The sequence below is a fragment of the Aulonocara sp. 'chitande type north' Nkhata Bay genome, linkage group LG23 (genome assembly GCF_057382095.1).
Source record: "Aulonocara sp. 'chitande type north' Nkhata Bay isolate Kocher_YH1m ecotype deep benthic linkage group LG23, A_spYH_male_GT1.1, whole genome shotgun sequence".
Lineage (NCBI taxonomy): Eukaryota > Metazoa > Chordata > Actinopteri > Cichliformes > Cichlidae > Aulonocara > Aulonocara sp. 'chitande type north' Nkhata Bay.
Window position 1 is genome coordinate 15,283,289 of NC_141365.1, and position 15,667 is coordinate 15,298,955.

General features: G+C 39.7%; 1 protein-coding gene across 3 annotated transcripts in view; it reads right to left on the bottom strand.

Moving 5' to 3' along the window:
* The window catches only part of ryk (receptor like tyrosine kinase), a 53,685-nt gene that overhangs the window by 12,595 nt on the left and 25,423 nt on the right, over window positions 1-15,667 (bottom strand). For 2 of the 3 annotated variants that reach the window (XM_086282981.1, XM_086282980.1), the window contains exons 8-12: window positions 13,469-13,552; window positions 8,145-8,270; window positions 4,130-4,216; window positions 2,280-2,349; window positions 793-925 (exon numbers count right to left, since the gene is read on the bottom strand). In XM_086282981.1, coding sequence (XP_086139107.1) covers window positions 793-925; window positions 2,280-2,349; window positions 4,130-4,216; window positions 8,145-8,270; window positions 13,469-13,552 — 500 coding nt within the window. The remainder of the gene's footprint in view (window positions 1-792; window positions 926-2,279; window positions 2,350-4,129; window positions 4,217-8,144; window positions 8,271-13,468; window positions 13,553-15,667) is intronic. The other variant, XM_086282982.1, reaches the window with a different exon arrangement.

Consider the following 15,667-nt stretch of genomic DNA (forward strand, 5'->3'; position numbering starts at 1 on the left):
ATGGAAAACGCTAACAATGAATAGAGTCAAATCAAGCAGATTTGGTGCTACTGGTAAAAAGGTTTAAGGTGATCATGGAGGTTTTGTCCTCAGCGTTAGCTGCGTGTGTCTACATGCTGCATTGATGTATCACTTTTGCCGTCAGGACCCCTTCACTTCGAAAGGTCCTGCCTGAAGAAAAAGCAGTTTGCAACTGCCTTCAAGTCACATATTTTTATAAATGTGCATTTATGTGATGTATCTGTGTTTTTTCTGTAATTCTTTTGTGTACTTTCCCAATTATAACCGCTGACAATTAGTTTTCCTTAATGCAATATTTTCCTGGTTTTTTTTTTTTTATTCTTCCATAAATGTATCCAGTTTTATTTTTGACTCTGATATGCAGCTTTGAATTTAACATCCTTATTTTGCTTGTATGTCAAAATATTTCGTTCAGATGAGATTGACATATATACCGTACATAGATATCTCTATATAGACAGATGTATCTCTGTATCTATCTATACATATACACACACACACGCACGCACGCACGCACGCACGCACGCACGCACGCACGCGCACAGCTTGATCATAGCTGAAAACCAAGCACTCATCACCAGACATGACCTTCCAGAAGAAATTTGGTTTGAGACAAAAGTTGCTTGAGTAGTACGGAGCAGGTGGTTGGAACCGTCAAAACAAGACAGATGTGCCCGAAGAGATCCAGGCATGGCCGAGAACATGACTTTTAATGGTGGGGGGTTTAATATTGCTTTTGATTATAGTTTGTCTGCTGAGCTGAAGCCTCACCTGTGGGTTGTTAGCCTCAGCTAACTTGCACTGCCGCAGGAACTGCTTCAGATTACCCCAAGCCATGAAAGGCAGCAGCACCATGGGCTTCTCTCCATCCTCTGTGCACACGTGGCTTATGGGAAGCAGATTTCTTAAAAGAAAAGAGCAAGCAACCAACTGAGGAAACAGGACCTGAGTGTACCAGATCATCATTTCTGCTCATGTACACGTCTACTGCACATTAAAGGAAGAGTAAAGGACATTATCATGCAAAACACCAAAGAGGAACTGTCAGCAAATATGACAGAGCTGATGTCATGCAGAGGAAAGAGGAAGGCGTGGGACATCGTGACGACAATCTTTTCCACACAAGTACACTGCTGTAAGGCTGCTGTAAATTTCGGGTAAAATCTGCCGAAGAAATGCTGCTTTGCACCCGTTTTGCTAATTTCCTGTTCCGTGTATTTATTCTTAGCTACTACTTTTATATAATATTTCGTATATGAATTCAAAAATAATCCTTGTTCGTCTTCACTGGGCCTTGCTGCAGTCCTTAGTCTATGCTTTTCCTGAAAGAAAAAGACTGTTTAGGGATCTAACCCATCTTGTTAAACCTTCTTCTGATTGGCCGCTTCTCTTAAGCAAAACCTTTGGTCGTTGGGGCTTCTGTATCCTTAACATCATCACATAAACGGTTTGTGCCTTCACTGACGTCATAAAGATCAGTGGGGAAAAACTGGAATCGAGTGTTTAGCTTTTGGCTTTTATATGAAAAAGGTCAAGTTTGAGCTGAACATCCACTACTGGAAGAAGATATATTTGAAGAACAATTTTATTTTAGAATTTTTTTAAATTCTCATGAAGTCTTAAGACAAAACACAAAGCTAACAACAAATTGATTTCACAAACGGCCATTCCCTAAAAACAATCCATGATGACTTTTGGGCCATAAAACTGTGTCAAGAATATAAAAATCACATATATCAGACACTCAGATACCCTGTTTGCCAATCTTCCACCATTTTATCAGTATGTACAAGAAAACAAAAAAGAAAAGGTCTCCTTTAAAATAAATTCAGAGCCTTTCAGACAATATTTTATTACAAATGTCACAAAGACTGACTTCGATTCACACTCCTTATTAAGGTATCAGCCCTGTTTGCAAACATGTGGTGTTCTTTCATCAATGTTTAAATTGACTCTTAAGAGACGACCACAGAAGCAAGGCTGGCATGCTATGCTCAAGCGTCAACAAGACATCCAACCGGTGACGTAAGACATGAACCATGCTGGTGTTGTAAGCTTGCATTTCTAAAGAAACTGTAATTAAAAAACTGATGAAAAACTCTAAAGGGACGGTAACTGTATGACAGCAGCTATGATTCCTTATATGATGCCGAGCAATAGATTCTTTTTTCTTTTTTCCCCTCGTGTGCATCAACAGGATGCCTGAATATTTAATATTCTCTAAAGGCCCAGCTATGTGTATATGTGGCAAGATTTACCTGTGATGAAGGCCACGAAGTTTGCAACTTTCAGTCAACATCATCGTCACCTGCACCTCAGAAGCATGATCTGAAAATTTTTATTGGACACAAAAAAACAAACATTTAAATTAAAAACAACAAACTTGGAGCAATGAGCGTCTGTTGGTGCCATGTGGCGTTTGATTTTTATCATTTCATTGCAGTTTCTCTGCCAGCAGTCATTTGTAGTGGGAAACTTCAGGGGAAAACTAACTTGAGCCAGTTTTTAATCTGCGCTTGCAGCTTTGCCATCGTCTGGAACTTATGGAAAGCAGTATTGTTCCCCACCCAAAAGGCGAATGAGGAGGAAGTAAAGAGTTTAACAAAGCCAAAACTGGCATGAAGACATTGTTCGCCGAGTGGTATCCACCCCTCACTGAGTAAACATGAGAGAATAGAGAGGTCAAAAGGCAACTGGCAGAGAAAGCAGACACATGCTGCTAACAAAGAACCTGACAGTCCTGCATACGGGAGCTGCTTCGCTGGCATGCAACCCGCAGCGTGAGTAAGACTTATTATTCATTTACTGTCAAATTCGTGTGTCTGTTTATTGGATTGAAACCCATATAGGGTCATCGGATGAAGCTAGCAGTGAAGTACCTACTGTTTCTGAGAGACAGTGTTTGGGTAACAATCATCGGTGCTCATCCGCAGGGCATAAAAAACAACTCCAAACCGCAACCTGACGTATTGGTTATGTTTCAGTTCGCCGATGTTTGTCATCCCACCCACATCTTCAGTGTTACAGTCATGTTTCAGTTCAGTGATGGAATCGCAGCGCTCACTCATGCCACAAATCCACTGTTATACAACACTGTGCGAAAATCTACAGCCACTTTTTATTTGTATTTTGCTTCCAAGGAGAGGAACCTTGTTGAAATTATTAAGGTGGTCTTGAGCAATAGCTCTCCAAATTTTCTGAAGGTCTTTAAAAAAAAGTTTTTCTTTGGACATTGGTTCATTTTTCACTCACTTTCACTCCTCAATGACTGAAGCATAAAATACGCACTTAAATCAATGGACCAACCACTGTTGTGTTTCTATATAACAGTTAAAGTAGCAAAGAACCGCCTGTACATTTCATTGTATGGCAGAGGACTGGCAATGAATCTAACCGGACCACATAAAAGCCAAATGACCTGGCCTCCGAACTCCCCAGATCCTGATTGGATCAAGCATCCGTGAAATGTCCCACAGCCGACTGTTTGTAGGAAAGAGATGTTTGGTAGCCATCATGTAGAACAGTAACCATCATTATTTTCCCCCATTTTAAAGCCTAATCAACTTTCATTCTAGGCCGGTCGAGGACTTAATAAGGATAAAACTTAAATTAAATCACAATTCACATAAAATTAAATCCTGGTACTAAACTATGCATCTCTGCTCCTTCAATCTGATTCTCATCTCCCAGTGTGACCCATGGAATTAAATACACTTTCCAGTGTTAAAAAGGTGGTTTTAATGTTTTAGTTGAAGGTAGCAGGACTCGCAGTGTGAGAATGTCACTTCTTTTATCAATAGAAAATAAAAATGTAAAAACAAATGATCAGATTATATTATTGCAGTGGTATATATTCTAATGATATTACTCTGATGTACTGTCTGGGGGGTAGAAAAGAAATATTTCCACTGATCTGCTGCGTGTCCACACAGATTTGGAGACTACAGTGCATCTGAGCGTGCTCCCCCTCAGTAACCTCATTCCTCTGAATAACCCTGAACATACTGGGTAAAGTTACTTATTGACAAGATGACAGGGATAAACCAGAGTGGTCAGTATTTTCATTTCTTTTACAATATGTTTACTTAAGCTGGAACAGGGAGCATACCTTTCACGGTCTTCACAAAGACCTGCTTCTCCTTACTGGGGTCCTTTTCATCCAGCAGCACGCCGTGGAAGATGCGGCCAAAAGTGCCTGTCAAAGACAAAACACAGGTTTTTAATCAGAGGAAAGGGGTAAAAGAAAGAAAGCCAGGGGCGACTGTTTCAAAGATTGAAATGTCACCTCACTCAGAGGCTACCATGCCTGGCTGATTAGTGAACAGAGGCAGACACGCTTCTGCTTAAAATGCCTTGTTGCTAAATGGGATGAGGCAGTTTTGGCTGCTTTTCACTAAGGCGATACAAAGCAACAGCAATTCAGTCTAGCTCAGAGGAGCTTTCATCACTCAGACCAACTGAGAAAAGCTTACGATGTGGAAAGGCCAAGTGAGCGTGTTCATCATCTCCTTTGTCTAAACTGTCACCCTGTAGCGCCAGGACTTTTCTGAGCTAAAATGGCATTTAAGCACATAAACCATCAACATAAACGTAGAAAAAAAACTGAGCCTCAGGGCCAACTATGCCTTGTGTTTCAACAGGAAAGTAGTCGAAGCTTAACAACAGGGTTAGTGTCTCTCTCCCGCCTTCTTCGTCAAGCCTGTCGGGACCTGCTGGCTCCCAAAAAACACAACTGCACTCCAAGTTCACCCCTCTGAGACGTGACCTTCTGTGTCTTTGTTGTTTAAACGCAAATCTTATTATGAATACATTTTATATCATTTTGTTTGCACATCAGCCGAATACCAGCAGTTAAGTTTCCTTGCTGGAGAAAACTGATAATACAGAACAGAGCAGAGCTCTAAACCTTGTAAAGTTTTTTTGCTTTACTTTGTGTCAATATTTCCATTACTTTTGCAAAGTCATCATGTCACCACAGAGGGAAATGGGTATTATAACACTAACAGCTGCACATTTCATTTGCCTGACTTCTGGCTTGCTGTGGCGCGTCTTATGGGAATAGTGCGATCGGCCACTACTTCCATATGAAGGCAACGTGCTACACGTGTGCTGTACTTGCTGAGCGCAGAGGGAACACAGAGTGTGAATTTTGACATGTTGGCTGTAGTCGCACTTCCTGTACCACAGCATGACTGTGCCTGGCTTTAGGACTTCATAGCAGGAACTGCACTGCTTGTGAGCGAAAAATGTTGCAATCCTACACACGTTAATGTGACAGAACATTTCCCAGATATTAAACTGGTAGCTGTGCAAAGCATGCACAACACCACTTGCTGGGAATTCTGTGCTGATGTTTGATTGCATCTTGTGACGGAGGCCAATGTACAACTATTACCCATCATTGATAAAATCATGAGCACCCTTCTGCACCACTTACTGGATCCCCCCCCCCTTTTTTTTTTTAGCAAATGTCTACTTTTATACATCTGAGGGGTTAATCTTTCCTAAAGATGAGATCATCACAACAAAGCCACTCCAGCTTCAGTAAGATCAATGCCAAATTAGAGGTAACACTCTTGACAAATGTCTGTAAACATCTGGGATCAATATAATCCCAGTTTGTTTTTACAATTACGTTATTACTGCAAGTTTACATACATGAGTCAACTTCAGGCCCACAATCTAATACTAGAGTGCATGAATAGTTTATAAAGGCAGCAAGTAATCTCCATCTCCATCTCTCTTTCCACTAGTTCCTGTTCTCTGAAGAAACTCCAAAACCTCTCAAAGGTTCTCCTCTCCAGTCCTAACAGTTTGTTACTTTATGAGCTCTTTGGAAAACCATATTATTTGTTATTTGTTACTAGGAGAAACATTTTTCAATCTTTGTAAAATATTTCATTATTTCTTTTAGACACGAGGCTTTTGATTGTGAGCACAACCTCTTTAAAGTAAAACTAGTGTATCAGAGAAAGAGTGGTGCTTCTGTTACATTGTAAACAGAAGCAGAGACTAAACCACTGAAGGCTGTCAAGCAGCATTTAAAAACACAACACCCACATTTTCTTCTCCATTGTGTTGTATGCACCCTTGGGTAAATGTTACATCATTCACTCTAAGCCCCGGTGTGGGCCAATATCCAGAAAACGAATCACAGTTTTGTCAGTACCTTTACTCCATGACAAAGCTGAATAGTCTCCAAAGCGAGGAGCACAGATCGAGCCAAACCAAAGCCCTGACATTTAGCTTTGATGAGGCCAAAGAGAAAAAGACTGAGAAAATTCAGTGTCTAAGGCTCTCTGTTAGAAAATCATATGCCTGAGCAGGAATGAACTTTTACTATTTTGACGTTCTTGGCAACTTTTTATTGATACTGATCTGATGAGGCATGCTTGTACTCCACAACAGGAAAAATAAACCACATTCATGAAGCCTATTGTCAGTATTATGCTCACAATACGCTACAAATAAACATGGGATTTCTCAATAACATTTGTATAATTTTGATGGTTAATTTAAACATCTTTTTACATTCTTTTATGACTTCTATGCCTGTGATTTGAGACTGCAAGGTAGAGTTACAGTATGCAGCAAAACAGCAGGTGTGACCCTGCATGACCTTCCTCACCTGTGCAAGGTTAGGACTTTAAAGAAGGCCAAACCCATCCTGGGTGACCCTTTACATTCCTCATCAAAGGAGTTTAAGTTGCCGCTGACAGACTCACAAACTCGTTTGTCCCAACTCAGTCCACTATGTTTTTAATTTTGCTTTCTTTAATAAAGACATCCTTCAATTATATCACTGAACTTTCAATTTTGCCACAAATTATATTTATATACAAATTGTGTATTTTACCATATCGTCAGTGCCCATGGACTCCCATGTTTAAAGATCTCACTTTACAGGAGAAATAAACAAGCTGATGAGTGCTGACCTTACGCAAGTGGCCAACGTCATTGCCAGTATTCACTCTTGTACACGGTGTAACTACAGCACCAAAACACTAACTGAAGTTGATCCACTCTCCTCCAGCTGGCAGTCGCTGCAGGCTGCCTCAACATGTTACATAGTTACACTTCTGTGGAGGTGTAAGTCGGGTTAGGGCGTAAGATACGGTGTAGGGTTTCCGAAGTGTTACAGTGCTGATTTAAATCCCACACTGAGGGCATGGTTTCACAACACAGGCAGCTGTAGCCAATTAGTGTCTGCTAGTCCTCAAAGTCAGTTTGCTAAATAATCTATTAGTGTGAGGTGTGACTATCTGTGTCTGTGAAACATGCGTTTTGGCTTTTGTTTATTTAAACGTTTCTAAGTCATTATTTTATTCGTGTTTAGAGAAATCTACTTATAAATATTTAAAACAATAACAAGTGTTAATATCACCTTTCAGACTCAGCTGAGCAGCAGGAAATACACAGATGGGTAGTTAAAATTCATCCGAGTCCATTTTTGTAACAAGCCTCCTGACTATTCCCGATAGTGGCAGGAATATTCGTAACTACTGTTGCTACAATCCCATTGGTTTCTAAAGGTGTGCTGATGTATCCTGGCAGGCTTCAACCACACAAAACCTTTTCAAACAACTTAACTGCCAACAGCAGAAACTATTTCTAAGGCCTTTAGAACCAGACATATTTCAACTAGAAATGTTCAAATACTAAAAGTGAAAGCATGGGTTTTTTTGCAGAAACATTATTTCTTAAAATTAAGGAGTAATTCCAATTACAAATAAAAGCCTAATTATTGTTTCTACTAGCACTTCTCCCTTTAGGTTATGCTAGCACCATGTAATTTGTAATTTAAGCTTAAATCTCAACTCAGTCTGTTAAAGCAATCTCATTTAATTTTTTTTTTTTAACATTTAGTCTTTTCCTTTTTCTCTCTGTTCATGTTCTTTATATAGAAAACCCCGAACATGTAAAAAACGTGCATGCTGAAAAGTTAAATGAACAAATGATGCTGAACGAAGCATAACAAGATTATTCATGACTGCAGGACTGAAGCTCAGTTTCATTTCATGCGTATATAGACTGGATCGCGCAAATCACTCGAGTCTCCCTGGAAATGTCACTAAAAGGCAAAACACCGGGGCATAGGCCTAAAATACTGGGAAGGGAAATACCTTCATGTAAGACGTCTCGTAGTGTAACTCGGTCCCTTGAGATTGCAATATCTTTAACTTTAGCTTTGGCCTCCATCAGAGTCACACTCCTCAGGTCATTCTTCTCTATGCGCAGAGATGGGTAACCTGTAAAGACACACAAAAAATAAATAAATTAACACATTTCATTAATTCATGAAACCTGCTGTGTATGCATTATGTGCTGCTGGGACAGTTCAGTTTGTCTTCTCCAACAACCTTTTAAGGCCATGGATGTGACAAGTTAATGCAAAGTTTGTTTGTTTGTTTTTAGGTCAGGAGCAAAACTCATTTAAATAGGCTGTAAACACATTCCTAATTAGATCTGAAATTTTTGTTATTATTGTTTTAATCTGTAAAGAAATATTAGTACATTCTGAAAATCAGTGTTGAACAGTCTGAGATGTCCTAATAAATGTCTAATGTCAACCTTGTGTCTTAGTTTTTCCCAGATTTGTTGGGTTTTTCAGTGAGTTTATTGCTTCAAAATAAAATAAAAAACCCCAAAGACAAACAAAAATCCCCAAAAAACCTTAAAATGTGACATTTTTGAATCCAAACATCAACCATTAATTAAACAATCTGTCTAGGCATCTGCTTTGCACCAATACCTAAATTGCACTGATATACCCAGACTAGCAGTGTATTTTATTTAACAAACAAACAGTTAATTTACTGTAACTTGCATCCTTTGTGGGGCCTACTGGAGGGCCAGTTTTGGCCCCTGGGCCACATATTTGACACCTGTGGTCTTAATTTCATTTGCAGAAGCATCGAAGTACCAAAGGATGAATAACAGCTTGAGTACGATGACTTCATTGTAATTTCTCGTTGATCAAAGTACACAATCACCAAAATAATTTGATGCTACAACATGATGTATGCAGGTCCTTCTGCTGGTTTTACAGTCCTCTCCTCACGCGACAGCCTGTGTCCTGGTATCCCTTCCACTCTTGTCACACTGTGATGCGAGATGCAGCAAGCTCTCTTATCTGCATATATATGTTTGGCATCCTGGAGGCATCCTTTTTTTCCATTGCTTCTGTGAAATCAGACCAGAGGGGGGAGCAGTTTGTGCCCACTATGTGCTAAAACCATTCCTTTCTTGTTTTTTTTGAGGGTCGTCTTGCAGTGGGTTCTCCCGTTTCCACTTCGATTTGCACAAAAGCAGGTGAAATGGATTCACAATGGTAAAATGGTAAAATAAGACAAAACTGCAATACATATTTTCTATAGAAACAAAGTAAAATTTGGTTTATAAGAAGTAAGAGATGATCTTTGTTTAAACATATTTAAAAAAACCAACCCCCCCCCCTGAAAATCATAATTAATGACAGAACATTTCTGCCGCAGATGAAACAACATCCACACTGAAAGACACAGCAATCCTGTCATAAATAATTCCACTTTGTCATTTTACTCACTTTTTATCTATGTTGCTTGAGGGTTAAAAGGCACACATAATCCAAATCTAAACAAACCTCTTACCAAATGACTGACACATTTTTTAAACCTGGATTAGCACACAAAAACAACCTGGGAGCTTCTGCTTCGGATCACAAATGTCATATTTCTTCTAAAATATGTAGACTCAAAGAAAAGAAATGACAGCAATTCCAGGAAAAAGCCACACATGTACAGTACCCTGCACATGTTGCATCACAGCGACTTCATGCAAAGTCCTGTGTTACAGCACATCTATTACATAAGCTCCCCATGTACTCGCTGTTATTAACTGCTGGTCTTCAGAGGCGAGAGGTGAAGTTATAAAGTTCCTTATAGATTATGCACACACATAAACAAACACAACAGTTAACAAATGCTAGCTAAAGAAGCAGTTAGAAACTAAAGAGCTCTTCCTGTAGAAAGAAAAAGATCTGAACCAGAGTCAACAAGAATCAATGACCCCTGATCTAAACTCGCCATGTGTATATAAAGCACATGTGTCAACAGAATCAGTTTCTTCCATTCCAGCCTCTCCACCACTACGGGCAAGACCAAAGATGCTGGCATAGGATGTCAGGACTGTAAACCTGCACAACGCTGGAATGCGCTACCAGACCGTCAGCCAAAAGCTTGGTGAGAAGGTGATAACTGTAGGGTGTGATTATTTAAAAATGGAGGAAAATATAAAACGATCATCAAGCACCCTCGGTCTGGAGCCCCATGCAAGATCTCGTCTCATGGAGTCAGGATGATCATGTCCACAGAATACATTTCTGTGGTCCTGACTCCCTTGATATCCTTAACACCCTCCTCCTGTGTAGGTTTTAGGCTGATTCACCACCAAAACTACACAGGAGGAGCCCGGTGGAGGAAGTGAAAACAGGATCTTAAATGTCAAAACATTTAGAAATATGCCATAAACACCTCTTCTTAAAGCTCTACTGTCACAGTGTGGCAAAAACTATCATGGTGCAGAGCGATGATGCCCCCTACAGGTCAAACTATGAGCAGTGGTTATCTTAACAATGTAAATGAGAACAGACGTGGTTGGGACTGCACACAATCAATCCTAGTACTCTGAGCCCGACTTCTCAGGCAATTTTTAATTTTATTGTGCTTTACTTAAAATTCGTATTATGTTTATGTGTTTTATTTAGACTTAAGGAGTTTCACTGATCCATTTCATTTTGGTTCTTGTTTCAGTTCAAGAAAACCCAATACTAGATCAAAGTATCCCACAGTGTCCTTAAGGAAAGGAGTCCAAATTTGCCAAAACCCTGTTCTTTTTTTGTTAGTTTTTTTACAATGCAAATTTAAAAAAAAAATGCTGGAAAATGGAAATAAAAACTTACAAATCTCACAGACCCATACTTTACAAACTGAGAAAATGTACCATTTCAAGGGAAAAACGTCAATTCGAATTTGTTGCAGGTCTTAAAAAAGTTTGGACAGGGCCATGTTTATGACTTAACAACAGTCTGTAAATGTCTGGGTGCTGAGGAGAGCAGCTGCCAGACTTTTGGGAGAGGAATGTCCTTCCATTCTTAGAGGATTCTGGCTGCTCAGCAGTCCTGGATCTGCTTTGATCTTCAATGCTCCAAATGTTTTCAGCTGGTGAAAGAGCTGGACTACAGACAGCCAGTGCGGCACCCAGACTGCAGTATGCGGTTCAGCATCATTTTTGCTGAATTGTGCATTTCTGCATCATGTTTATATGATGACTTCTTTGCAGATCACAGGAATCCAATATTCATTGTCAGCCTTGTTCCTTTGCACAAAGACATTTCTCTGTATTCTCTGAATCTTTCCATGACATTATGCACTGAATATAATGAAGAAATATTCACAGCCTTCTCAATTTCATATTGAGGTATATTATTCCAAAGTCAAAATTTGTAGTTGCAGGTTTTTGCAGATTGGTGAAACTCTGCCTCTCTAAGGCTACGTTCACACTGCAGGTCTTAATGCTCAATTCCAATTTTTTGATCAAATCCAATTTTTTTTGTCTGGTTGTTCACACTACAAATAAAATGTGACAGCAAACATACTCTAGAGTGAACGGTTCATAGCCCTCAAAGCGGCCCACATGCGCAAAAGAAGACGTCACACACAACGCGCTCTGTTTACGGAAATAAAAATGGCGGCTACAGAGCTGGTAGGTGTTGTTGCAGCAGTCGTAATCGACAGAATTTTGACAATTTAATTAGCGAAAGAAGGACAATGAGAAAAAAGAGAGCCCGTCCTTTAACAATGGCCGCCATGCTTTCTCGTTTGTCTTCTCCAGCGCTGATAACTGGCATCTGTCTTGTGACAGTGACGTAAAAGATGGATTTAATGCGACATGACCATTCAAACAGCAGTCGCTTTCTAAAACATCAGATATGCTTCGGATTCAGTACCACAAAGTAACCTAGGTCGGATTTGAAAATATCGGATTTGTGCTGTTCAAACTGTCCTACCATGATCAGATATGGGTCGCATAGGGTCAAAAAAGTTGGATTTGATGCGCTTTGGCCTGCAGTGTGAACGTAGCCTAAGATGCTCTGTTTAGACCCAGTTATGTTACTGACCTGTTAGGCAGCGAAATGTTTCACCAGCTGTTTTTTTGTTTTTAGTACCACTTACTTCTCCAGCCTTCCATTTCCTCCCTCCCGACTTTTTTTAAAGGTGTGTTACTGCGATCAAATCTAAACTGAGCTAATATTTGTCATGACCTAGTAAAATGTCTCAGTTTAAACATTTAATATGATTTCTATGTTCTATTGCGAGCAAAATGTGGATTTTATTAGATTTGTAAATAAAAAGAAAATGTAACAATTTGCATCCAAGTTTTTTCAGAAACATGGTTGGATTTTAAAGAAGATAATTTTAGAAAAAAAGGGTGAGAGGAGGAGAAGACTCTTTTTACATATTCACTGATTATGATTTCTTTAAACTGGGAGTCAAAACTCAAATAAATTCAATTATTATACAAAATTATAAAACAAAGAAAGTCAACCTCACAGCCTAAAACCATCTACCAGAGGATCTACAGGATTCTTCCTTGAATAAAACACTAAATGATTATGATATTGATTATTGAGTCAAAACTATTGTAAATAATGATTTTATATGGTGACAAAGAATGCCACTAAAAAGCAGGTGGTATGTACAGCTTAAGATTTTGACCTGTACATGCAGCCAAGACAAATAGAAAATTTGAAATGAAAGAAAAAAACAAACAAAAAACAGGGAGGTGATTTCATCCTGCTGCTCACAATATCCTAACTATAATACACAGTAGGTCAGGGGTGCTCACACTTTTTCCGCATGTGAGCTACTTATAAAATGACCAAGTCAAAATGATCTACCCACTACAAAAATCCAAAACATATACTTATTTATAAATATATTGAGGATTCTTTATATCTACAATGTATATACATGCATAACCGCAATATCCAATATTTCACAACACAATTAACTATGTAAATTTTTTGTCATTACCTGAGTTTACTCTGATGACTTGCACTGAATTGAATCAGCCAGGGATGCATAGTCCGGACAGTAGCTGCTGACGGCCAGGTTTAAGAGAAAAAACCGAGAGCTAAAAATTGGAGTTAACTCGCTGACTAGCTTGTCAGTTTTACTACACTTCGCGCCGCTGTTTGCGCATGCGCAGCGACCTAAGCGTCAGAAAAAATCTGCTGTCATCTGACTGGCTTCCCTGTATCAATCAAGTGACGGGATGGATGATAGGCTGGCATCTATTTTTTTTAATGCCATGCGATCTACCAATATTACCTTTGCGATCGACTGGTCGATCGCGATCGACGTATTGAGCACCCCTGCAGTAGGTAATTAACTTCCCAGAAACTTACTTTTGGTTTCATGAGGGGGAGCACCAGGGTTTTGGAAGGAGGAGGCAGCAAGCTGGAGTATGGGTGCAGAACCAGGGTGGTTGTCTGAAGACAAGACGAGAAGGGCAGGGAGGGAGTGGCGGGTGGGAGAAGGTGAGAGAGAAGAGGTTTAATGGAGAAAGCACACAAAATCACAACATGACCTGAATGAATGAGTGGATGTGTAACTCTCGCTGTAACCTTTCAGCTCAAAACATCCATCAAACCAGGCATGCTCACTAGGTGAGGACGCTCATCCACCAGGGGCGGAGTTAAACAGGGAGGGGAGGGAGTTCAGTTGAGATAATCACATTTAGCAACAAAGGTTTAAGACACACAAGGAGAAGAGGCAGTGGGGTTGAGATGAGGGTTGAATCCACAAGAGGGCAGCGATGGACCATTTACTGACAAAAAATAGACCTGTGTACAGCTGTGGTACTCAAACGCACACCTCTCCCACCAAACTGAAACAGGCACATCATCATTTCATGAGGTCTTCCTCCCTGCACCAACATATCGTGCTATGTGTAATATCTGATGACGACCTGTAGACTTCTTTGTACTTAATGCATCTTAGGAACATTATTTTAAATCTGAAAACTACTCATGTCATCATTTTATCTGAATGAGATAAGAAGAAATGTGAGTTGATTAGGGCTCTGCGATATGACCAAAATCTCATATCCCGATATAAGACATCTATCGTCCCGATAACGATATAAATCACAAAAATTGTATATTTTCTGTAAATTCTGTGAATCTCGGGCAGCTCGACTTGCGTGAAGTGTTTCCAGCTGGGCGTCGTGTACCTGGAGTCGAGTGTTTTAACCGATGCATGAAACGATACATTTTTAGACATAAGTTGTAACGGACGCCGTTTTCTTTGTGAGTATTTATTACACAGCGTGCTGCGGGGAAAAGCCTGTTCTAACGTTTGAGTCTAAGGTTTATTTTTCAGCACCAGACGGCTCTTTTTTTTTTGCTTCTGATCAATAAACACTCTCATTACTCTTTCACGTGATTCAGTTTATTTTGAAAAGTCTCAAAAGGATCTTGAGCTTTATTGTGAAAGGTTTATGTGGAAAATAAACAAGCGGACACGCGATGGTTTTACCGTCGTTGTTGCCAACAACAGATAAAAACAGGCGCTTGTCCATCCGTAGTGTGGTTATTAGAGATGGACCGATCCGATATTACGTATCGGTATCGGTCCGATACTGACCTAAATTACTGGATCGGATATCGGAGAAAAATAAAAAATGTAATCCGATCCATTAAATATCACGAAAGCACCTCACAAAACTTGCAATACGCCGTAACTCACCTCAGAACGTTAGCACGTCGGAGCAGTATGCATCACGTGATAGAGCGGCTGTGGCATGCGGGACCTGTCGGTGCTCTGGATAGCATTTGGAGCTTCGCTAGCAACCCGGCATTTCATCTCCGACAAAGTTATCCCCGAGAGAAGTAAAGCAAGTGTGTAAGTCCATCTCTGAATGTTTGTAAAGCATTCCTGCGTTAAGCTTAACAAACGATATATGGAGCGACTGCCTCTTCTTGCTGCTACTTCAATCATGAAACTGCTTAACGATCAGCTGATCAGCTTTTCTGTCACGAGTCCGTCTCTCTAGTTTGCTTTTGGCCCACTTTGCACCAGAAAGAGGAAACCAGCGGCTGAACAACAGAAGCACGTTTAAGCTTGATCAGCTGTTGTTAGAATGTATTTAATATTACTTTCTACTCGAGGATCTTTTTCTACGTAGCTGACGCTGGTAACTGTGCAGGGGCGGATCTAGCAAAGTTTAGCCAGGGGGGCCGATAGGGCATTAACAGGGAAAAGGGGGCACAAAGACATACTTTTCTTTCTTATTCTCATTTAAAATGTCAAGCTTTTAATAAATAATTATCTGACACCCAAAGTTTTAATTTGATGCAAAATGAATAGAAGTCCATTACTGTATATAGTAACTATTAATTAAGTCTAATATATATACCCTAGTAAGCTATAGTACTTTTTCCTTTGGGAAGGTACCATCTGTGCAGTCTGCAATTTTGTTGAAGAAAGATGTTGAATCTATTTAATATTTCTTGAAAAATAATTGATTTCTGTGCATTTTTTTCACACTGCATCAAATTAAGGTTGATTACGTCGATTAAGCATCATGAAGTGGTTCCCCATTT